The following is a 25728-nucleotide window of genomic DNA, read 5'->3' on the forward strand; positions in this document are numbered from 1 at the left end:
GATACTGCGTGAAGTGTTTGACAGAGCACTGAAAGACCTGAGTCGAAACAAGGCCGCGGGAGTAGACTACAATCCTATAGAACTACTGACTGCCTTGGGAGAGCCAGTCCTGACAAAACTCTACCATCTGAGACAGGCGAAATACCCTCAGACTTCAAGAAGAATATAATAATTCCAATCGCAAAGAAAGGAGGTTTTGACAGATGTGAAAATTACCGAACTATATGTTTAATAAGTCACAGCTGCAAAATAATAACGAGAATTCCATACAGACGAATAGAAAAACTGGTAGAAGCCGACCTCGGGGAAGATCAGTTTGGATTCCGTAGAATAGAACACGTGAGGCAATACTGACCTTACCACTTATCTTCGAAAATAGTTTAAGGAAAGACAAACCTACATTTCTAGCATTTGAAGACTTAGAGAAAGCTTTTGACAATATTGACTGGAATACTCTCTTTCAAGTTCTAAAGGTGGCAGGGGTAAAATACAGGGAGCGAAAGGCTATTTACAATTTATACAGAAACCAGATGGCAGTTATAAGTGTCGAGGGGAATGAAAGGGAAGCAGTGGTTGGGAAGGGAGTGAGACAGGGTTGTAAGCCTCTCCCTGATGCTATTTAATCTGTACATTGAGCAATCAGTAAAGGAAGCGAAAGAAAAGTTCGGAGTAGGTATTAAAATCCATGGAGCAGAAATAATAACTTTGAGGTTCGCCGATGACATTGTAATTCTGACAGAGACAGCAAAGAACTTGCAAGAGCAGTTGAACGGAATGGACTGTGTCTTGACAGAAGGATATAAGATGAACATAAACAAAAGCAAAACGAGGATAATGGAATGTAGTCGAATTAAGTCTGGTGATGCTGAGGGAATTAGATTAGGAAATGAGACACTTAAAGTAGTAAAGGAGTTTTGCTATTTGGGGATCAAAACAACTGATGATGGTCGAAGTACAGAGGATGTAAAATGTAGACTGGCAATGGCAGGGAAAGCGTTTCTGAAGAAGAAAAAATTGTTAATATCGAGTGTAGATTTAAATGTCAGGAAGTCGTTTCTGAAAGTATTTGTATGGAGAGTAGCCACGTATGGAAGTGAAGCATGGACGATAAATAGTTTGGACAAGAAGAGAACAGCAGCTTTCGAAATGTGGTGTTACAGAAGAATGCTGAAGATTAGATGGGTAGATCACATAAGTAATGAGGAGGTATTGAATAGACTTGGGGAGAAGAGGAGTTTGTGGTACAACTTGACACGAAGAAGAAACTGGTTGGTAGTACATGTTCTGAGGCATTAGGGGATCACAAATTTAGCATTGGAGGGCAGCGTGGAGGGTAAAAATCGCAGAGGGGGACCAAGAGATGAATACACTAAGCAGATTCAGAAGGATGTAGGTTGAGTAAGTACTGGGAGATGAAGAACCTGGCAATGGATAGAGCAGCATGGAGAGCAGCATCAAACCAGTCTCAGGACTGAAGACCACAACAAGAACACATCCTTTGTGTAACTGAGGATATAAATTTGGGTTACTTCACAACTGAAGCAGTTAATAAAATTAGTGTAAGTTTTGTATCAAGAGTAAATAATATCCCAGAAACCATTACTTCATTTCTACTCAATGTAGTGCAGCATGAAAGACAAGTATGCCTGATTGTGTGTAGCTCAGTTCACGGACCACTAGTTGCTTCTGTCCAGCCTGATGTCAGCAAAGGGCTGTATCTCTAGCCGGCCACGCTTGAAACCAACATCTCCAGGTGGTGGCTTTCGTTTCCAGGCGACTATGGTATACTGTTCAACTCATTGTTAACCTGGTTGTAGTATTTACTGTAAAAGATTACCTTCGTTGCACCGAAAGGTGTGTGAAAGCAATTAATATTTCGTTACAAACATAATACTGTTTCAAGAATACGACACAATGCGAAGAATTTTTTTCAGATGAAGCCAGTGAATTTACAGTCTGAAGGTAGGAATGATGTCGTTACTAAGCAGATGTGAATGTCCTGTTTGAGAGAATCTGTTTATGTCTAAATACTACGAATTGAATGATAAAGATAAAAGTAAAATAAGTCTAGGATCATGTAAGTTGATTAATTTACAATTTATTAATCAGGTGACCATTTTCGATCATGGCACGATCATCATTAGACGTTAGTCTAGCACAGTAGTCGCTCTAATCCTGTATCTGATTGTCTCCTACCTACTCATGGAATGTATAGCCAAACTATATAATTTTATTTATTGAATGCTTATATGTTGTTTAAACGTTTTCTGTGGAAGACACGTCACGATGTACGTAAAACCTTCTATTGGTTAAGTTCTTACGATCGGTGCGCGCCTACATAAGATCCTAGCGGCCTACCCAACAGAGAGCGCTGTTCATTGATCTGTGTCTTTTTCAGCTGTCATATAGACATTTTATCTTTCATAAGCAATTTATATGTTGCCACAGGCAATGTATTACGCTATATTAATTTTTGACCATAAATTCACCATAAAAAAGGGTCGGACGTATACTCTTCATATATTTCCTTTTAATAATTTTGCATGGGTAACTGTATTCATCTTTTAATTTATCACAACTGGTTTCCATGATAGTCATCAATTTTAATAAGTCTGCTACATGCATTTTATCTAATGTGCTTTTATCAGATTATGTTTTTGCGTAAATGATCTAGGGAGGGTGTAGGCAAACAGGTTTCTGGATGCTACTGTACTTCAGTACCTAGTTGGCAATAATCACTGTGTGGACGATGTGGGCTATTCTATACCATATTTTAGGTCTATGTGACGATGCTATGCTGATTATATTTATATGTTTTGACGATGCCATTATGGCCGTATCACTTTAGGACATGGTGTAAAAAAAGTACGTTATACCATATTTTATCTGTACATTTCACTAGTTGTATGACAGTATATTGTGATACATATTGCTGTTTTATGTTAAAAGACACACTGCTCACTAGATGTATATATTTATATATTTTACATCTGAGGATGGTTATTACAGACTGAAACCGGTCATCGTCTAAAGACTTCATATTGTGATCAGAGACTGGAATAAGAAAGCATTTTAGACCTTTAAAAGTCTGTAAAAAGAGTAATACAAAGTTTCAGAGGACAATACTTAATTATAAATGTAAACAATGTAATTAATGTAAAATCCGATTCGACATCTACCCATGATGATGGCTAGAGAGTGTAGCGAGGAGTGACTGCCAGTAAACATCACTGACCAACGCACTTCCACTTGAGGTTAAGTAGTGGAGGTTCCGCCCACTGTTTCCCACTTGACGTAACTTACAGCGATTGCTTACAGCGTATGACATAATTTCGTAATAATATTGCTGTATAGTGTGATTATTATAAATATAATAGCAAAAAAATATAAATACGAGACGATATGTAACTTACGCAACGAAAAGAAATTTGATTGAGGGTGGAGAATTGAGTAATATCCCATACCATAACTTATTTCAGCGTGGCCTACTCTCTGTAGGAGGTTGCAAAAGCTACAGATAGCCCAAAGATATCAGACAGGACGCGAAGTGGTTATCTAGGAGATGAAAACTGAATCGATACATACTGTTATTTTCTAACCGGACCTGATAGCAACAGCTGTCTCTTTTCATAGAAATGTAATAAAACATTTGACATGTGTTGAAGAGGAAAATCTAATACTTTCTGTCAAAACAGCCGTGCAAGCAGTGCAAGCTAAGAGAATTGCAGTGCAACAAATACAGAAATTAGCTGGAGAACTGTAATTCTGTTGCCCGCAAAAAGGAAAAACGAGTCAATACAGTATACTTTAAGAAGGTGCTCGCCCACAGGTCGTAAAAAATGTCGTTATTCGCTTAGTAATATGCTATTTGTTACTGTTTCAGTTGGCCATAAGCAAACACGATGACTGTCACGGTAATTTTGAAGAAATTAGGTTAACTGCAAAAGTAACACAAGTCGTTTTATTCTTAAAGTCAGAACTTTATTTCAGCTACAAATGATAGAAAGTATACAGGGCGGCCCATTGATAGTGACCGGCCCAAATATCTTACGAAATAAAATCAAACAACTACAAAGAATGAAACCAGATGGTGCTATGGCTGGCCCGATAGATGGCGCTGCCATAGGTCAAACGGATATCAACTGCGTTCATTTAAATAGGAACCCCCATTTTTATTACATATTAGTGTAATACGTAAGGAAATATGAGTGTTTTAGTTGGACCGCTTTTTCGCTTTGTGATAGATGGCCATGTAATAGTCACAATCATATAAGAACGTGGTATCAAGTAACATTCCGCCAGTGAGGACGGTTTTTGCTTCGTGATACATTACCCATGTTAAAATGGACCGTTTACCAACTGCGGAAAAGGTCGATATCGTGTTGATGTATGGCTATTGTGATCAAAATGCTCAACGGGCGTGTGCTAACGGTAACGTAAACCGGCATAATATGCACTATTGGGCAACGGAAATTTCACGATGGCTACGACAAGTGGAACATCAGCGACCTTGGCGGGTTAATGTATTGTGCGGCATTATGGGAGGAAGGATAATTAGCCCGCATTTTATCGATGGCAATCTAAATGGTGCAATGTATGCTGATTTCCAATGTAATGTTCTACCGATGTTTCTACAAGATGTTTCACTGCGTGACAGAATGGCGATGTACTTCCCCCATGATGGATGTCCGGCGCATAGCTCGCGTGCGGTTGAAGTGGTATTGAATAGCATATTTCATGACAGCTGGATTGGTCGTCGAAGAACCATACCATGGCCCGCACGTTCACCGGATCTGACGTCACCGGGTTTCTTTCTGTGGGGAAAGTTGAAGGATATTTGCTATCATGATCCACTGACAACGCTTGACAACATGTGTTAGCGTATTGTCAATGCATGTGCGAACATTGAGGAAGGCGAACTACTCGCTGTTGAGAGAAATGTCGTTACACGTATTGCCAATTGCATTGAGGTTGACGGACATCATTTTGAGCATTTATTGAATTAATGTGGTATTTACAGGTAATCACGCTGTAACAGCATGCATTCTCAGAAAAGATAAGTTCACAAAGGTACATGTATCACATTGGAACAAATGAAATAAAATGCTCAAACGTACCTACGTTCTGTATTTTAATTTAAAAAACCTACCTGTTACCAACTGTTGGTCTAAAATTGTGAGCCATATATTTGTGACTATTACAGCGCCATCTGTGACAAAGCGAAAAAAGTGGTCCAACTAAAACATTCATATTTCTTTAAGTACTACACGAATACGTAATAAAAAATTGTGGTTCCTATGTAAAAAAAGCTCAGTTGGTATCCGTTTGACCTATGGCAGCGCCATCTAGCGGGCCAACCATAGCGTCATCCGGTTTTCCCCTTCAAGCTAGACGAGTTCGTTCTTTGTAGTTTTTTCGTTCGAAACTTATTTCGTGAGATATTTGGCCAGATCACGATCAATGGACCACCCTATATATGCTTACTCCACTTCGCGCATCAACTCTGCTTTCTGGCCCCTGTCGCTTGACTCAGTGCAAGTGCAGTCTAGGTACCTATGATCAAACGAAAAGAGCAACTGTCAGTCGGTTCTTTGTAATTGTATTGTTTATGACACGTGAAGTTCAGAACTCAAATATCAGTCTCTGCAAGCAGTTCTATCAACGCTCAAAAATTCTCGAAAAAATCGACTTTGAAGATTCCACAGGAACTTCAATTAAGGTGATATAAGGTCATCTGCATGACGCGCCGCACACTTCAAGTTAGCTAGCTGAAGGACCGACACCACAGATGTACACGTCATTGAAGGTGAATTCATTGGCACTGATGCCCCGCAAATGAAGGTGACATGAAGGTGATGGTGTTATGAAGAAGATCTGTCTACTGTGTTGATGGTTTCAGGAAAAGGAAAAACTAGGAAAAACATTTTGTTAGACGATGACAGATTCCTTCAAATTATTCAGTGGCAAAACGGTAAATTACTTCAGTGCTGGGTAGTAAATATAGGCTGAGTTAACGATTATTTATAAGGCTTTAGTAGCATTTATTTCACGGAGGCAATGTAGAAGGAACACAACTTGTAAAGCAACAAACCTTTTATTGAATAAAAATAATAAAATTCACCAAAACAAGAAGAAACTCAGTAGCATCGGGAATAGTAACAAGGTAAGCAGAGGAATCCCACTATGGTCTTTCTTCCGTTCAGTTTTTTCGTTCAATTCGAACACCATCATCTAGATAAAAATCCATCAAATATATGCCAATTAACACATATCTATCATTTTTAATAAATAATTGATATCTTCTTGTCAGTAATTACATAATACACACACTGCAAATGTTAATTCTTAATTACCAATATTTTACAACAAATCGTTATTGAAGTTTGTCTGATTTACAAATACATTACAAATGAATTAACCATCTTTTATAAAATATCGATAATTAAGAATAATTATTTGCAATGAAAACGAATTTTGTGTGCAGTATGTAATTAGAAACAGGAAGACATGCATTTTCATACAAAATTATGAATAATTAATTAGCATATATTTGATGATTATTAAATGTAAATGCTGTAAATTGAAGGAAAAAAAGAACGAGGGCCATAAGAAGACTCGAACCAGAGATCCACTTATACCGTTTACTATTTACTGACGTTGCTGAGTGATCCACATGACGAATTGTAAAAATCGCCTTAAGTCGATTTTTTAAAAGCCTGTTGTTGTTGTTGTGGTCTTCAATCCTGAGACTGGTTTGATGCAGCTCTCCATGCTACTCTATCCTGTGCAAGCTTCTTCATCTCCCAGTACCTACTGCAACCTACATCCTTCTGAATCTGCTTGGTGTATTCATCTCTTGGTCTCCCTCTACGATTTTTACCCTCCACACTGCCCTCAAATACTAAATTGGTAATGCCTTGGTGCCTCAGAACATGTCCTACCAACCGATCCCTTCTTCTAGTCAAGTTGTGCCACAAGCTCCTCTTCTCCCCAATTCTATTCAACACCTCCTCATTAGTTATGTGATCTACCCATCTAACTTTCAGCATTCCTCTGTAGCACCACATTTCGAAAGCTTCTATTCTCTTCTTGTCTAAACTATTTATCGTCCAAGTTTCACTTCCATACATGGCTACACTCCATACAAATACTTTCAGAAACGACTTCCTGACACTTACTCGATTTAACAAATTTCTCTTCTTCAGAAACGCTTTCCTTGCCATTGCCAGTCTACATTTTATATCCTTTCTACTTCGACCATCATCAGTTATTTTGCTCCCCAAATAGCAAAACTCCTTTACTACTTTAAGTGTCTCATTTCCTAATCTAATACCCTCAACATCACCCGACTTAATTCGACTACATTCCATTATCCTCGTTCTGCTTTTGTTGATGTTCATCTTATATCCTCCTTTCAAGACACTATCCATTCCGTTCAACTGCTCTTCCAATTCCTTTGCTGTCTCTGACAGAATTACAATGTCATCGGCGAACCTCAAAGTTTTTATTTCTTCTCCATGGATTTTAATACCTACTCCGAATTTTTCTTCTGTTTCCTTCACTGCTAGCACAATATACAGATTGAATAACATCGGGGAGAGGCTACAACCCTGCCTCACTCCCTTCCAAACCACTGTTTCTCTTTCATGCCCCTCAACTCTAATAACGGCCAGAATTTGAAAGAGAGTATTCCAGTCAATATTGTCAAAAGCTTTCTCTAAGTCTACAAATGTTAGAAACGTAGGTTTGCCTTTCCTTAATCTAGCTTCTATGATAAGCCGTAGGGTCAGTACTGCCTCACGTGTTCCAATATTTCTACGAAATCCAAACTGATCTTCCCCAAGGTCGTCTTCTACTAGTATTTCCATTCGTCTGTAAAGATTTCGTGTTAGCATTTTGCAGCCGTGACTTTTTAAACTGATAGTTCGGTAATTTTCACATCTGTCAACACCTGCTTTCTTTGGGATTGGGATTATTATATTCTTCTTGAAGTCTGAGGGTATTTTGCCTGTCTCATACATCTTCCTCACCAGATGGTAGAGTTTTGTCAGTACTGGCTCTCTCAAGGCAGTCAGTAGTTCTATTGGAATGTTGTCTACTCCCTGGGCCTTGTTTCGACTCAGGTCTTTCAGTGCTCTGTCAAACTCTTCATGCAGTATCATATCTCCCATTTCATCTTCATCTACATCCTCTTCCATTTCCATAATATTGTCCTCAAGTACATCGACCTTGTATAGACCCTCTATATACTCCTTCCACCTTTCTGCTTTCCCTTCTTTGCTTAGAACTGGGTTTCCATCTGAGCTCTTGATATTCATACAAGTGGTTCTCTTTTCTCCTAAGGTCTCTTTATTTTTTCTGTAGGCAGTATCTATCTTACCCCTAGTGAGATAAGCCTCTACATCCTTACATTTATCCTCTAGCCATCCCTGTTTAGCCATTTTGCACTTCCTGTCGATCTAATTTTTGAGACGTTTGTATTCCTATTTGCCTGCTTCATTTACTGCATTTTTATATTTTCTTCTTTCATCAATTAAATTCAATATTTCTTCTGTTACCCAAGGATTTCTGCTAGCACTCGTCTTTTTACCTACTTCATCCCTCAAAGCTAACTATTCTTCTTCTACTGTATTTCTTTCCCCCATTCCTGCCATTTATTCCCTTGCGCTCTCCCTGAAACACTGTACAACATCTGGTTCTTTCAGTTTATCCAGGTCCCATCTCCTTAAATTGCCACCTTTTTGCAGTTTCTGCAGTTTTAATCTACATTTCATAACCAATAGATTGTGGTCTGAGTCCACATCTGCCCCTGGAAATGTCTTAAATTTAAAACCTGGTTCCTAAATCTCTGTATGACCATTATATAATCTATCTGAAATCTGTCAGTATCTCCAGGCATTTTCCATGTATACAACCTTCTTTTATGATTATTGAACCAAGTGTTAGCTATGATTAAGTTGTGCTATGTGCAAAATTCTACCAGGCGACTTCCTCTTTCATTCCTTAGCCCCAATCCATATTCACCTACTACGTTTCCTTCTCTCCCTTTTCCTACGACCGAATTCCAGTCACCCATGACTATTAATTTTCCATCTCCCTTCACTATCTGAATAATTTCTTTTATTTCATCATACATTTCTTCAATTTCTTGGTCATCTGCAGAGCTAGTTGGCATATAAACTTGTACTACTATCGTGGGCGTGGGCTTCGTGTCTATTTTGGCCACAATAATGCGTTCACTATGCTGTTTGTAGTAGCTTACCGCATTCCTATTTTTTTATTCATTATTAATCCTACTCCAGCATTACCCCTATTTGATTTTGTACTTATAACCCGGTATTCGCCTGACCAAAAGTCTTGTTCCTCCTGCCACCGAACTTCACTAATTCCCACTATATCTAACTTTAACCTATCCATTTCCCTTTGTAAATTTTCTAACCTACCTGCCCGATTAAGGAATCTGACATTCCACGCTCCGATCCGTAGAACGCATGTTTTCTTTCTCCTGATAACGACGTCCTCTTGAGTAGTCACCGGCCTGAGTACTATTTTACCTCTGGAATATTTTACCCAAGAGGACGCCATCATCATTAACCATACAATAAAGCTGCGTGCCCTGGGGAAAAATTACGGCTGTAGTTTCCCCTTGCTTTCAACCGTTCGCAGTACCAGCACAGCAAGGCCGTTTTGACTAGTGTTACAAGGCCAGATCAGTCAATCATCCTGACTGTTGCCCCTGCAATTACTGAAAAGGCTGCTGCTCCTCTTCAGGAACCACGCGTTTGTCTGGCCTCTCAACAGATACCCCTCCGTTGTGGTTGCAGCTACAGTAAGGCTACCTGTATCGCTGAGGCACGCAAGCCTCCCCACCAACGGCAAGGTGCATGGTTCATGGGTGCCGGGAGGGGGGGGGGGAGGAAGGGGTTTAAAAGCTTATGATAGCTGTATAGAACCAGTTTCGCAGACTGATATTTGAGTTCTGACTTTCATGTATCATAAATATAAAAAATTACAATGCTCAGAATGAAAGATCGTCTCTTGATAAGACGAGCACAGACTCGCTCCATCTGATGCCACTCACTGGCTCTCTGCCCCACTGCACCTCTCAATTGGCAGTGTGAGACGCCACGGCGGCGAGCTGGCGGTCGAGTCCGAAGGCTGACGTCACCGGCTCACCCCACAAGGAGAAGCGTTTGTCGTCACTCGGTGACTTGGCAGAACTGTACGCAGTAGCTGGTCCACCGTTACAGCAGGTGTCTAAACGCCACAGATAACATTGTGAAGAGCTAGATTAACGATGTAACATTATATGTGGTGTAAAAACGGCGTTCAATATGTCAGGGTTTTCTTGCTAAACAAATCGTAAAAACTTCTGAAAATATCATCATATTATTCTAGCAATGGAAAATCCAGGATGTAATGTAACAATATTATGAGAAGGAAAGCTGCTACGCACCATATAGTGGAGATGCTGAGTCGCAGATAGGCATAACAAAAGACTCTCACAATTATAGCTTTGTGCCGTTAGTGCCTAAGTCAACAATAGACAGACATACGCCCACAAAAACACACACACACAAACACACACACACACAGACACACACACACACACACACGGCAGCAGTCTCAGGCAACTGAAACCACCAGTTTCAGTTCAGTTGCCTGAGACTGTTGTCGTGTGTGTGATTTGCGGTTACGTGAGTGAGTGAGTGTGTGTGTGTGTGTGTGTGTGTGTGTGTGTGTGTGTGCGCGCGCACGTATGTCTGTCTGTCTGTTGACGAAGGCCTTAACGGCCGAAAGCTATAATTGTGACAGTCTTTTTGTTGTGCCTATCCGCGACTCAGAATCTCCGCAATATGGTGAGTAGCAACTTCCCTTCTCATAATAGTGTTTCAATTCATCGTATTATTCTCTTGCACAAAGTTGTTTTGCAGACAGTTTGCCTGTGTTGCAAATGCCAGCATTACTTTTCGTTCTAGTGTCCTCCAGAGAGAGAGAGAGCTGAACCACCAGCGGGTGAAGACTGGGACTGCTGTTACTGGCGAATCACGGATATCGTTCACGGAATACCACCGCTACGACGAGGTACCCATCTCTATTAACCGTATTATGAGAAATGACAAAAGGTATTAAATAATTCTACTCTTCACGAGAAGGCACGTTTTCTCGAACAACTTCATTGATGAATTCTTCTCTGCTTATCAGCTCAGTCCTGGCAACGTGTTGCCACAATGCTTCGATGACTTTTCCTACTCATCATCTTGGTGTGCTGGGAGCATATGCCATCGTTTCTTTACAGCTTAGACCCGCTGGACTGCCGACTCTCCACCAACTGGGAGCCTACTAGTATCAATCGCAGATCTTAATTTGAGGGAGAAACTTTTAGAGAATGTAAGTTGGGAGCAAGGTATGGTACGAAAATGAATCATGGGCTGTGGAAAAATTTGGAAAGAAGACTACCTAATTGTTCGATATGTTGTGTTACAGAAGGGTTCTAAAGTTTCCTCCACTATTCCCCCTCCCCTGCCTACCCCCTTACCCCGTGCCCAGGATCTCCTAGGAACTAATTATTCAGAAAACACTAACTAGAAGAAGTGTTGGTATGTTATTTATTTGTTTTACTTATTGGACCTGAACAGATTAAGACCTTCAGCCAGTCTCTTACTCGGAACCAGAGTTACATTCAGTTACTTGACGAATCACAATAATTTTAATGTGATAAAATCAATAAAATGCTTTTAACAGAATTTCAAATGATTGAAATAGCAATAATGAGAAACAGCTACCATTGTTAGTACTATTGGTACAACTACTAATGTTGCTAGTTGGGTTGCTAATGTTGGGGTGTGGAGTCGAGCAAATAAAATTTCTTGCACTGATATTTCGGCCGCGTATCGTCTCATTCTGAGGATGGTCGGACGATATGTGGCCGAAATATCAGTGCAAGAAATTTTATTTTTGCAGCTGCATGCCCGAAATTTAAGGAAGTATTCATTACGCCACAAAAAGTTGAAAATGCACATTACTAATTTTGCTGTTACTACTGCTAGTAATAATAACGATAATAATAATAAAAACAATATTAATAATAGTAACTGATACAAAATGTATTTATAGACGTATAAAAGTTACATTTTCTGAAACAGCGAACTCTACAGGAGAGAAATTTAGGAAGACTGCATCTCTTAAGAGAATTATAAAATGAGCAAAATCTGATTAGAAGACAGGGTAGTAACAAGGGGACATTCCCAGATGTAAGTAAACAATTTTGATTAAATTTACCTTATCTGTGGAGGTGTGAAAGTAATGCAATACAAATTTTTGTTTTTACCCAATTAAGGGGTAAAAAACGCCCCAAAATGTAATTTGGAGTATCATGTTTCAGGGGAATATCTTCTAAATCATTATTAGTAAAAATGTTTTCACATAGAAGCCAAGTGTGATTAACATTGTTGAAAACTGTGTAATCAAGGTTTCTAATAATTTGTAATTTTTCAAAATGCCCAATCACTATGAATTCATTTTGAAAAATGAAAACTTTTATTGCAACATAAATTAAAGAAGATTGCACATAACATACATCCATGTGAAATAAAGTTGGTTATGAGAATATCATTTTTGAGAAATTAGCTGTAGGCCCTACACAGTGTGCTGAACGAGAATTTTCCAAATGCATAATTAAATTATCTAAACATTCAGTATTATTCTGGTGGTTTATCTTGGGTCTCGTCTTTGAAATTGATGTTTTATGCTTTACATCCATGGATTTTGATTTTTCGCTTACCTTTTCACATATGTGTACTTTGTTAACCGAAAATAATAGTAAATCACTACTATGGGAGAAAATCATGGCAGCAGTAATAATCTGAAAAGAAAAGTTTTAAATATAACTTTTTTTAATATCATGAAAATAAAACAAACGCAATATCTTCACATGAAAGGCATAATGGACAAAACAATAAAAACTAGATTCAGTAGGAATCTCAAATTTTAGTTGGTGTTCCCCTAAAAATCATGATTTGTACGAGACATTTTTCAGTGCAGTGCAAAACCTTGGTGAAGGGAATTACTTATGTACTAGTGACTTTAAAGTGGAGTTAACATCATAATCATTCAGTAAAACAGGATCGGAAAATCTTCTCAACAACATTGAATATCCTATAGATACCATTGTTGTACCCATCTCATCCAGACTTCTGCGATCGGCAGATGAACAGTTTCCTTACCACAAGTATGATCTTTGGTTATAGATAAAATAAAGGTGGCTGCACGCCACATACATCCATGAGCAATAAAGTTGGTTTCTGAAAAGTAGTTTTAAAATAAATTGATGAGGAATTTTACTGAGATTCCAAAGGTCTCTTTTTGAAGCCCAAAATGTTTTTGTCATGGAAGGAAAATGTGGTAACCTAACGTCTGTATACGTGAAAAGATATTTCAGAGAAGTTTTCTTACCCAGTCTGTATTATCGTTAGGTTCTTGAGATGATCTGTGTGAAAGAAAGCACAATGTGTACAGCTTATTTTCCAAAAATTATCTTTCAGAAACGAACTTTATTGCGTATTTATGTATGTGGTGTGCAACCACTCTTATTTTATCTACAACGAAAGATAATTTTCATTTATCGTGATTTAATCGGTATTCCCTCTGAACATAACATTCGAAATTACATTTTGGAGTGCGTTTTATCCTTTAAAAGTGAAACTGGACAAAAATGAAACAATATGTATTGCATTATTTCGACCCTTCTACACACCCACTAGATTATATTAAGATTGTTGGTTTATATCTGGGATTGTTCCTTAGTCAGTTGTAATTTGGTAATGTGTGAGTACAGGAATAGAAGTATACGCTACTGTTGCTTTAGCATATATGTCATGAACCATCTTTGGAATCTGCAGTTGTCTGATATAATGAGAAAAATCATTCAAGAGTCTGAATCCTGCTACACAAAAAGGGTGGTAGGAAATGTCTTATTGGGGAATAACTCCCACAGACTGAAATACACAGAGGTGATAAAAGTCGTGGGATGAACGTATAAAGGAATGTCACGTACACAGCGTATAAAATGGCAGTGCATCGGCAGAGATGTCATTTGTACTCACGTGATTCATGTGAAAAGGCTTCCGACGTGATTAAGGCTGCACAACAGGAATTAACAGCCTTTGAATGCAGAAATCGTTAGAGTATTCAGTATGCCGGTATCCACAGTGTCAAGAATGTGCCGAGAATACCAAATTTCAGGTGTTACATTTCACTGTAGACAACACAGTGGCTGACGGCCTTCACTTATTTAACGACCGAGAGAGAGGCGTTGCACCCATGAACATCTCACAGCCATCTTTCACCCGTGTCATCTATGGCCCTTGGTGCCCCACACATGCCTCAGCGTAGGTTCTGAATAGTGTCATTTTGCCGTGCATTGTGTACTTTAAGCATGGTGACAAGCGAACAGTTCCCAAACTTAGTCGTTTCGGAAGTGCTTCCATCCTTGGCCCGAATGCCAATAATCATGCCCCTCTGGACGTAAAATATTCGCAAATTACAACAACAACTGGACTGTTTTCTGTGGCTCCCAACACGCGTTATATACCCTCCACTGCCAGTGCTGCCACCTGCCGTCTGTGAGTAGATGCTGAACATTGATATCGATCATAGGCAATGGTCACATTAATGCGACTTGGCCATGTACAAGCGGTTGTAGAGTTTTAGTTTAAAATAAAAGTTTTTGCGAATTAATTGCCATACTCTTTACCATTTGCAAGTCCTATAAGACACACTATCCATGAAAGCTGCATGGCTGCAATGAAACAAGTAGTGATTGCTCGATAGGTTCCCGGGAATTACGCCGGATAATACTGTAATCGCACATTTTTCAGCGAGACAACTGCTCGCCATCTTCAGGTGCTACTGTCGCGTCGTTTTTTTTTTTTTTTATTGAATTTCAATTCCCCCCGAAGGGGGCGGGCTGGCAGCAGCTTAGTATGCCGCTCTTCAGCCTACAGTCTTTGTTAAAAAGATGAAGAGAATAAATAATAAAAACAGGTGATAAAATCGGAGACTTAAAGAGTAACATGGCGAAAAGAAATCGTGGAACTTAAAACAAAGAACAGAGGGATGATGATGCTAATAAAATACATACGAAGCAGACAGGTAAAACAATAGACAGACAATTAAAAAACACGGCGACAGTCTGGATTCTGTTCGCAAAAGACATAAAATTCACACCTAGCGACAGCATGGTTTCTGTTCGCAACACGAGAAAGACGAACAACACTAAATAGTCACTGGAACACTGCACTAAAAAGTTGGCAAATGTGACATACCACAGTCGAGAGCAGGTGGGGGGAAACTGGACAGATGATGGGAAAACAAAAAAGGGGGGAAAGGAGAGTAAAAGCGAAGGGGGGAACCGGGAAAGGAGCTGATGGAGGATGAGGACCCATAAGAGGGGTGAGGGGTCGCGTCGCTGAGAATCTCGCCAATTTATATGCTGGCTTCCTAAAACAGCGCAGGCGCCAGCGGGGGCATAACGTCATCGAAGACCAATCGAAGACGGCGTCGAGTAACAGTGCCTTCTGCTGGAGAAACGGGTCGCGGTCTGCGGAAGCGCGCCGCGGCGCGAGAAAATGCGGCCGGGAGCGACGGACCCCGTTTGCACGCGCGAGGTGTTGGCGCCCGATTTAAGCATCTGCGCTAAGGTTTCCCATCTGCGTTGACTCAGTGCGGTTGCTAATCTGTGACTGACGATTCCTTAGTGCCGCCAAGGCTGGCTCCCAGGCTTTGCTCAGGTGAAATCCCGTGTCTCTGTCTATTAGGTCACTGTTTATACGTATTTCTACCGCCTCTTTGATGATGGAGTCCCAGTATGTGGAAGCATGCGAGAGGATCTTGGTTTCTTCATAGTTCATGCCGTGTCCCGTGTCAAGGCAGTGTTCAGCAACCGCAGATTTCTCTGGCTGACCCAACCTCGTGTGACGTTTATGTTCGTCGCATCTGTCTTTGACCGTACGACACGTCTGGCCAATATAAGATTTCCCGCATTGGCACGGGATTTTGTATATTCCTGGTCTCCTCAGGCCGAGGTTGTCTTTAACAGAGCCCAGCATTGATTGCACTTTTGCTGGAGGCCGGAAAACACATTTAATCCGGTATTTCTTGAAAATTCTGCCCACCTTAAAAGACACGCCACCGACATACGGTAGAAAAACCAACCCCGTGGTGTTCTCCGCTTCTTCAGGCTGTTCTTGAGGTTTGGAGCGTGCTGGTCGAAATGCGTTCCGGATCTGCTTCTCGGAGGACCCGTTCTGGGCAAACACAGAGCGGAGATGGCTAAGCTCTGGCGATAAGCTGTCCTGATCTGAGGTGGCTCTAGCCCTATGCACCAGCGTCCGTAATACACCGCTGCGCTGTGAGGGATGATGACAGCTCGTAGCTTGTAAATACAAGTCTGTGTGCGTAGGCTTCCGGAACGCACTGTGACCCAAGGAGCCGTCCCCTTTCCTACGAACCAAACCATCCAGAAACGGGAGCTCACCATCTTTTTCTACCTCCATGGTAAAACAGATGCTTGTATGGAGGGAGTTCAGATGTTCAAGGAAAGAAGGAAGCGTTGCTGTCCCATGCGGCCATACCACAAACGTATCATTTACATATTTCCAAAATATATGGGTTTCAGAACCGCCGTCTGAAGTGCTTTGTCCTCGAAATCTTCCATAAAAAGATTTGCTACTATGGGAGACAGAGGGCTACCCATAGCAACACCGTCAGTCTGCTCAAAATACTGGTCGTTAAATAAAAAGTAAGTCGAGGTAAGTACGTGTTTGAAAAGGTGTAAGACGTCCTCTTCCAGCTTAGCTCCTATGAGTTGTAATGAGTCCATCAGAGGCACCCGTGTGAACAAGGAAACCACATCGAAACTCACTAGTAAGTCGGTAGATTCAAAATGCAGGTTCTTCAGTGGCCATATAAAATCTTCTGAGTTTCGAATATGGTGTTCACATTTCCCCACCATGGGACTCAGACGAGAAGCCAGATGTTTAGCTAGGTGGTATGTTGGGGCACCTATATTACTGACGATAGGGCGAAGCGGAACATTCTCCTTATGTATCTTTGGCAGGCCATACAGTCGTGGCGGAACTAGGCCTCGTTCTCTGAAACTCTTCTTCAGATGGTCGGGAAGTTGGCTGGATTTAAGGAGAGCGGATGTCTTCCGTTGTACGGCATCCGTCGGATCTTTCTGGAGACGACGTACGTTGTATCCTGTAATAGGTCCATCATCCTGCCAAAATAAGATGTAGGAGGCAGAACAACAGTGGCGTTACCCTGGTAAAATTACTATATCGCTGTCTTCTTTTAAAGAACGGAGCGCTCTTCATAGTAGCAAATCATTTTATGGAAGATTTCGAGGTCAAATCACTTCAGACGGCGGTTCTGAAACCCAAATGTTTTTGGAGAAATATAGATGATACGTTTGCGGTATGGCTGCATGGGGCAGCAACGCTTCCTTCTTTCCTGGAACATCTGAACTCCCTCCATTCAAGCATCTGTTTTACCATGGAGGTAGAAAAAGATGGTGAGCTCCCGTTTCTGGATGGTTTGGTTCGTAGGAAAGGGGACGGCTCCTTGGGTCACAGTGCGTTCCGGAAGCCTACGCACACAGACTTGTATTTACAAGCTACGAGCTGTCATCATCCCTCACAGCGCAGCGGTGTATTACGGACGCTAGTGCATAGGGCTAGAGCCATCTCAGATCAGGACAGCTTATCGCCAGAGCTTAGCCATCTCCGCTCTGTGTTTGCCCAGAACGGGTACTCCGAGAAGCAGATCCGGAACGCATTTCGACCAGCAAGCTCCAAACCTCAAGAACAGCCTGAAGAAGCGGAGAACACCACGGGGTTCGTTATTCTACCGTATGTCGGTGGCGTGTCTTTTAAGGTGGGCAGAATTTTCAAGAAATGCCGGATTAAATGTGTTTTCCGGCCTCCAGCAAAAGTGCAATCAATGCTGGGCTCTGTTAAAGACAACCTCGGCCTGAGGAGACCAGGAATATACAAAATCCCGTGCCAATGCGGGAAATCTTATATTGGCCAGACGTGTCGTACGGTCAAAGACAGATGCGACGAACATAAACGTCGCACGAGGTTGGATCAGCCAGAGAAATCTGCGGATGCTGAACACTGCCTTGACACGGGACACGGCATGAATTATGAAGAAACCAAGATCCTCTCGCATGATTCCACATACTGGGACCCATCATCAAAGAGGCGGTAGAAATACGTATAAACAGTGACCTAATCGACAGAGACACGGGATTTCACCTGAGCAAAGCCTGGGAGCCAGCCTTGGCGGCACTAAGGAATCGTCAACCACAGATTAGCAACCGCACCGAGTCAACGCAGATGGGAAGCCTTAGCGCAGATGCTTAAATCGGGCGCCAACACCTCGCGCGCTCGAACGGGGTCCGTCGCTCCCGGCCACATTTTCCCGCGCCGCGGCGCGCTTCCGCAGACCGCGACCCGTTTCTCCAGCAGAGGACTCTGTTATTCGACGACGTCTACGATTGGTCTTCGATGACGTTATGCCCCGCTGGCGCCTGCGCTGTTCTAGAAAGCCAGCATATAAATTGGCGAGCTTCTCAGCGACGCGACAGTAGCACCTGAAGATGGTGGGCAGTTGTCTCACTGAAATATTGTGCGATTTCTACAGTATTATCCGGCGTAATTCCCGGGAACATATCAAGCAGATGCAGCGCCGGGAAAGCCTCAAACAACACAAGTAGTGATTATTTATTTTTTTGTTGTTTGTTTGTTTATTATTTAATTTGACACTTACAGCTCAGACGAAAGCATATTTATGAAACACACATTGCTTCAAATTCCAAGGTGAATGATATTAGTGTTGCCACCATAAAGCTAGTTGAAACTTATCGTGTTTGACAACTGCACTTTGACGCTGATGCTGACGCCACCATGCGTGCACTGTGCATTACTGCTGCGCTGGCAAGTTACACTGAGTGAGGCTAGCCCATCTCACAATAAATTCATGCTTGTTGGCTTGTTATCTCAACCCACTGACGCAAGCCGCGCTCATCAATCTCCCCTGGCTAATGCAATGGCCTACTACCCCTTCTCCGGAACTATACTCCTAATCTGGCAGTGGCGCTAAGTTACCCCTTCCATGGAGAAGGCCCGGCCTTTCCAATCTTCCTTAAGCTTAGTTTCCCGCGGTGTGTTGTATGTGCAATAGAAGTTCACATTACAAAACACCTGGTGGTACAATTTTCGCTGTTCAGAGTCCTCATTTGACTTCAACCCTAACATGTTAATGCCTCCTTATGCTGTTTAGCTGTTTCTGCTCAACTTAACAAACCATTTGTTGCTCTAGAAATATCATCACTTTGTGTTTCTTTCTTACATTTTGTCAAAAATATGTGTGCTACATAGTTTGCAAACGTTTGCTACCTAATCTGTGGCTTTATATCCTCTAAAATCAGATACTATAGTTTTACACCACATTCACGGTCATTTTCTAGGAATCCAGTCTACCAGAGACTGTATTACAGTTGTATCGGTCTGCTGGGTGCCCCCCCCCCCCCCCCCTCTGAAACAGATGAAGGCTGTGCAAAGCACAGGTTAAGTCACTTCGGCGCTAGTTATTGCAAGACTCAAGATCATAGTTACTCGTTTTCACCCTTCCTTCCTGATATTGTTTAACATGGTGCATTTATTGTTCCACAGATTTGCCCCCTTTTGCGGCTATTAATTGGTTCAGGGAATGTATCAGGTCTGTTTTCCATGTATGTTTCTGAAAAGTTAGGTTCTGCTTAGGGAGTATCTCCAGTGGCTTATCCGGCTAGTAAATCCGCTACATTGTTATCTTCAATTGAACATCCCAGCTCATTGTGGCTGTTCGATGGAAATGGCCCTGTTACTTTGCATTCTGTCTCGTTTGTCGACAATCCACTATCTTTCAGTTCCAGTTGCCTTGCCCCATGAGCCTTCCTTCCTCATAGCGACTCGCTACTGCTACCACAGTATCATACACAGAATAAATCCAAAGCAGACCTGCTTTCTGGAAATACCATCTACGTTCCATGATTTTCCTCAAACAATGTGACCCCCTGTTCTGCCTATGAATAACTGCAGTGTGCATGCATTCACTCTCATCTGAGTCACATGAGCTATACATATTGTAAATTTCTGTCTTTGAAATTGTTCCAGCTCTTCCTCTGTTGTCACTGCGTGACTCTCTTCCCCTTCAGATATCAGCAATGCACCACCAGTCCTCACCTGCGCAACTTTTCCTATGGTTCCCAGTTTAATCAGACAGGAGTGTGTGATTTACCACTTAAAATGCGCATGTCTGCCTGACACTAGGACCATGACTAGCAGTCTGCTTCTTTCAAAACATGAGACTGAATAACCCTTATCCTAATAAAAAATTCATACATTCACTATTAACATACTACTTCCAATACCACACACGTAATATCCTAAACAATCATCAAAAACAAAATAAAATTTCACCTTCTGCTTCCTTGCTCTCAAAGCGTTTGGTGGTCCTTGCACAAGTTCATTTGCACTTCCCCATGTACTGCCCCACATTTCCTTTTTGCTTCCTCCATTGGTTCTACTCCTTCTCTATTTGGGATCGACTCTGGGGCACGTCTTAACAGTTGCAGATATCTAACATGCACCGCTGTCAAAGTTGTCGGTAGATGTAGGATAACATTGACTGGCAACATGGTTTCTATTACCTGGTACCTCACCACAGATTTATTTGTTTTGCATTTTAGTGTATATAGACCAAATAACATCAACACTGCCACCCTCTGTAGTGCAGTAACCACACAGGTGATGGTCTTTAGGTAAATACTGAAGTATGTAGTACCAGAAACTATGGCTACAGATAAGAGGACAAACTTCATGTCAGACTTGATAAATGACATATATTGTTTGTTACACATGAAGAAATTATGAACTAGTTCTCTGAGGCCTCAGTCGAATGGAAGGACAGAACATGTGCATTGGTTCTACTCTTTCTCTGCTTGGGATCGACTCTGGGGCACGTCTTAACAGTTGCAGATATCTAACATGCACCGCTGTCAACGTTGTCGGTATATGTAGGATAACATTGACTGGCAACATGGTTTCTATTACCTGGTACCTCACCACAGATTTATTTGTTTTGCATTTTGGTGTATATAGACCAAATAACATCAACACTGCCACCCTCTGTAGTGCAGTAACCACACAGGTGATGGTCTTTAGGTAAATACTGAAGTATGTAGTACCAGAAACTATGTTGAGGTACTATGTGTACTATCACTACAATGATTAGGGCATATATCTTTCATTTTTATTGGGTGCATACAGTTGAAAGGTTCACATCAGTACAGGGTTGTTACTGTATGACGTAGTGCGTGGAAGAAAAATGCCATTACCATTGGATATGATTAAGACAGAAAGAGGCAAGGGTGGGGAGTCAGTCCATGAGTTCACGAAAACTCTGTGAATGGTGTAAAAATGAATATAAGATGAACTTCAGGGCATTTGAGATTCAGGAGGAAGCTGTCAAATGTGTGAATCAACCAGGAAATCTCCAATCGGCACGGTGGACCGGGCCTGCTGGCGGTCTCTACGCAATGTCGGAGTGTGTGGAAGCTGTTCCAATTACTACGGGGTTCATGGCTCACCGACACATGACATCAAAGTTGAGTGGTGATTTAATTACCGAAGCCAGACTGTTCACATTGTGTCGTTGGTTTTAATGTCTGGCTGATGGGGGTATTCCCACTGAGCAACAGCGAGTGCTAAAGTTGGCGAAAGTTTGGCTACCATCCGGTGGAGTTTGATTATAATTTGGTTATTTGATGTCCAAGAGCGCCAGTGGAATTTTCAGCCTTGTGGCCGTTAGCATTCCGTTTACCTGCCCTGGCCGCCGACGTAAAATTGAGGCAATGTCCTTTCCTCACCGTGTTGTCACTGTCCAACACGTGTGTGTAGTTTTGACAGCTTATGCATTCTAGGTTGTGGACGGCTACTCCTTTTACGTCAGCCGTGGAGACTGAGCGGCTCAAGGCGCTTCAGTCTGGAACCACGCGACCGCTACGGTCGCAGGTTTGAATGCTGCCTCGGTCGTAGATGTGTGTAATGTCCTTAGGTTAGGTAGGTTTAAGTAGTTCTATGGGACTGATGACCTCAGCTGTTAAGTCCCATAGTGCTCAGAGCCATTTGCACTATTTGAACTCCTTTTACGTGTACTGGTCGGGTGGAAAGCAGGTCGTCTTGTCGGTGGGTCTGTTGACTGTCTCTTGGTTGGGTTGCCGGCGGATCGGATATAGTTGGGCCGACTAACCGTCTCCCCTAAGTGAACGTTAATATTTCAAGTTCAGACCGACCCCGTGAAACGTTTGAGCGACGCCAGCTGTACTGCCTTTTCTTATTGGTGTTTGATTGTGTATTTTAATGGTTTATAGCCGATGGTTGGAATTCGTATGCTTTTAGTTGGGTTTTAAATAATAGGCCTTCAGCCGCTTTAAAATTGAAAGTTCCTTACTTGTCAAGTCTTGCATTGTTTGGGCCTTCAGCCACTTTTAAAATTTAAATTCCTTTCTGGTTAAATCTTACATTGTTTGGGCCTTTATCCTGTGTAATGTATTGTTTAAAGATAAAGCTTGGGGCCTTCTGCCTACTAAAAATTATTCTAGTTGTTTTAAATCCTCGGCCTTCAGCCGTTTTTAAGTTAAAGTTCTTGTCTTTGAAATATCAGACTGTGTGGGGCCATCACCCTAATTGAAGATAAGGCTTTCTGCCTTTTGTTTTTAAAAATTAATTTTACCTGCAGTCTTAAATCCTGGGCCTTCAGCGGTCTTTAAATTAAATTTGTTTGCTTTTCAAGTGATAGATTTGTTGGGCCTGCAGGCAAGTTATAGAACTTACTTACGTGAGGCCTTCTGCCTTCTAAATATTATATTTTGAGTCTGAATTTTAAATTAATGGCTTTCAGCCGTTTTTAAAGTTAAGTGCTTGTGCCGTCAAGGCATAAGATAGTGTGGCCTATTCAGCCGATAACCAAGCTCAAAACTTTTTGCTGTATGTTTGGACAACTAAATATCTACATTTGTTTGATGGTAACTGATAGCCCCTTTTGGCCCCTTTCCACAATTCCAACTACCTGTTCTGTCCTGCAGATTTTTACCTCGCACAACAGTCATACAGGCTCAGTTGTGGTTGCATCCTGTATTGTTTGCATTTGCTGTCAGCATTCAGCTCCACTTGCCATCCAGCAAGGCTCTGACTCAGCACTTGTACTACTGTTACTTTCCTGTTTAACGCATCTGAATTTCCATGTTTATTTCCTCACTTGTGAACTACTTCATAGTGAAACCCGCTGAGTCTTAGCACCCAACTTGTTAGTCTGCTGTATGGATCCTTTAACCCAAAAAATCATTTTGAATCAGTATGATCAGTCATCACCTTAAACTTCACTTCCTCTTGTGAAGGTAACACCAAAAAAACATCGCTACATATATAAAGTGAAGCATTCTCTCTGCATGTTCGAATAATTTCTCAGGTCATATGAATATTATCTTGTCGTGATGCAAAAGCAATTGCGTGTTCCTAACTGATGATGTTATGTCTCAGAACACAGGCCAGAGCATGATTTATGCATCACAGGACATTTCTCTGAAACTTTGGGGACACCAACACTGGACTCAATTTCAAAACTCTCTTCAGCTCTTAAAAACATACCCTTTCATTGTACCATCTGCACAAATGTCACACCCTTTTTTTAAAGCTGCAAGAGTGACCGCACTATATCAGTGAATCCATTTACAAATTTTCTTTAATAAAACTGACAGTAGTTCTTTTCTTGTCTTTGGCACTGGTAAATCTTGCACTGTCTGTATCAGTCTTGCATTCATTCTCACCCCATCTCTACTAATCACATGGGCTAAGTAACTTGCTTCCTCTAACATAATGACACTTCTCTGTACCTAATGTCAGATATGTAGACTGCAGCCTATTACATACTTCTCTCAGACGTTGTCTCTGTTCTTCCATGTCCCTTGAGAACACAGTTATATTGCCAAGATAATGCTGACGCCGGTGGAGCTACAACCCAAACAAATAGTCAATAAACTCATCCAGAGTCTGTTGCAAATGGTGAGGTATTTTGTATCGTTTGTAGTACGCTGGTGCTTTATTTCCTGTCTGAATTCTGTATAGTGTAACAGGCGTTGCAGGCAATGGATTACGAGGAAAGAAGAAATCCTCAAATTCCAGCTATAGCTCCTCCATCAGTGTTCTTTGCACCTCCTGTATATGATCCACGTGCACACGTAATGCAGTCTTACTGACATTCTGTAGTTGTTTATGGCTTACACCTTCTGTGAATCAGTCCCCCTCTCCAAAATGCCAAGGTTTGCTATCAACATCTCCTTCTGCCAACTTTACTTATTTGGCACCATAACTGTGAATATTTATAGTATTCCCACTCTCCTTCTCCCGTACACGTACAATACTCCATTTAACCAAACAACTCACTGAATCTAATACATTATCCTATCGAGGAGTCTATTATGCACAACTTATCGAGAGATAAGTCTCTCTACACGCTCGCCCAAAGTGACTTCCCGTTACTACATGTAAATCAAGCTTTAATAGGTTTGTATGAGTTTAATCACATTGCCCACTACCATAGATGCACCTCAAGACAGATCTACATTGCCAACGGTTTTCCATAGGTCGAATATCTTCCCACTAAGTTTCACCACACATCACTGAATGTCAATTATGGAACGACTTTGATGCCAATAGCGTAATCTCCGGATCATGCTGTAACCCTTGCTTACATGAGGCACTACTTCCACGCATTGCTTAAGCCTGAATGCTTTAACTCAATGGCCTTGTACCATTATCCCCCACACATAGCATCGTGGGTTCCATCACCTCCGACCCACAAGGCCCTACTGGCTGCTGACACTTGCGCTTATGTGTCTAATAAAAACTTTTATTTCACTCCCTTGACGGCATCCACTACTGCACATTCCGCCTTTGCATAAGCACGTGTTGCAACTAATTTTAATGGGAAACCTTAAGAAGGACTACGCTTTCCCTCTTTCATTTATCAGCTGCTTGAATCCCTCCTGTCCACCCCTACTATCTTTACCATAATTCTGTCGATAAACCATATCACCCCTTTCCCACCATAATTGGTGGCACTGCTGAACATGCCCTCAATTGTAAGACTTCAAATTTGCAGAGAATATACCACACTTCCCCTTTATACCTGTCGACACATCAGTCTCCTCACTGCTGATCTCATAGGCGAATGAAAATCCTTAGGCGCCCCTTTATGCAACCCCTCGACATATATGGTAATAAATCCCACATGAAAGCATCAATGCGTCCTTTGCTCTGCCTCCTGCAGTAAAACTTAATTCACTTCATCATTCTGAGTCAGTTCATATGTAGGTACAATCACTTTACTTATACTGTCAGCAAAACCTTCGACAAGTTCCTCTTGCCTCTTTGTAATAGCGCTCATCTGTTCTCAAAGGAATCGCTATTCTGCTTCTTATACTTCTGCAGAAGCTCTTTCTGAATTGCTCAACTGTCTCTTCATTGTTCAACTCTTCTGTGCATCTAACAAGTATCTTTGCATCACCGGCCAGAGTGGCCCAGCGGTTCTATGTGCTTCAGTCTGGAACCGCCCGACCGC

The 25728-nt window shown here is 41.5% G+C and overlaps 1 protein-coding gene across 1 annotated transcript in view; it reads left to right on the forward strand.

Annotated features, from left to right (window-relative positions):
• LOC126188786 (carboxypeptidase B-like) overlaps positions 1–25728 on the forward strand; it is a 180101-nt gene that overhangs the window by 58596 nt on the left and 95777 nt on the right. Inside the window, exon 3 of the mRNA XM_049930399.1 lies at positions 10980–11085. Coding sequence (XP_049786356.1) covers positions 10980–11085 — 106 coding nt within the window. The remainder of the gene's footprint in view (positions 1–10979; positions 11086–25728) is intronic.

This window comes from Schistocerca cancellata, chromosome 5 (genome assembly GCF_023864275.1).
Source record: "Schistocerca cancellata isolate TAMUIC-IGC-003103 chromosome 5, iqSchCanc2.1, whole genome shotgun sequence".
NCBI lineage: Eukaryota > Metazoa > Arthropoda > Insecta > Orthoptera > Acrididae > Schistocerca > Schistocerca cancellata.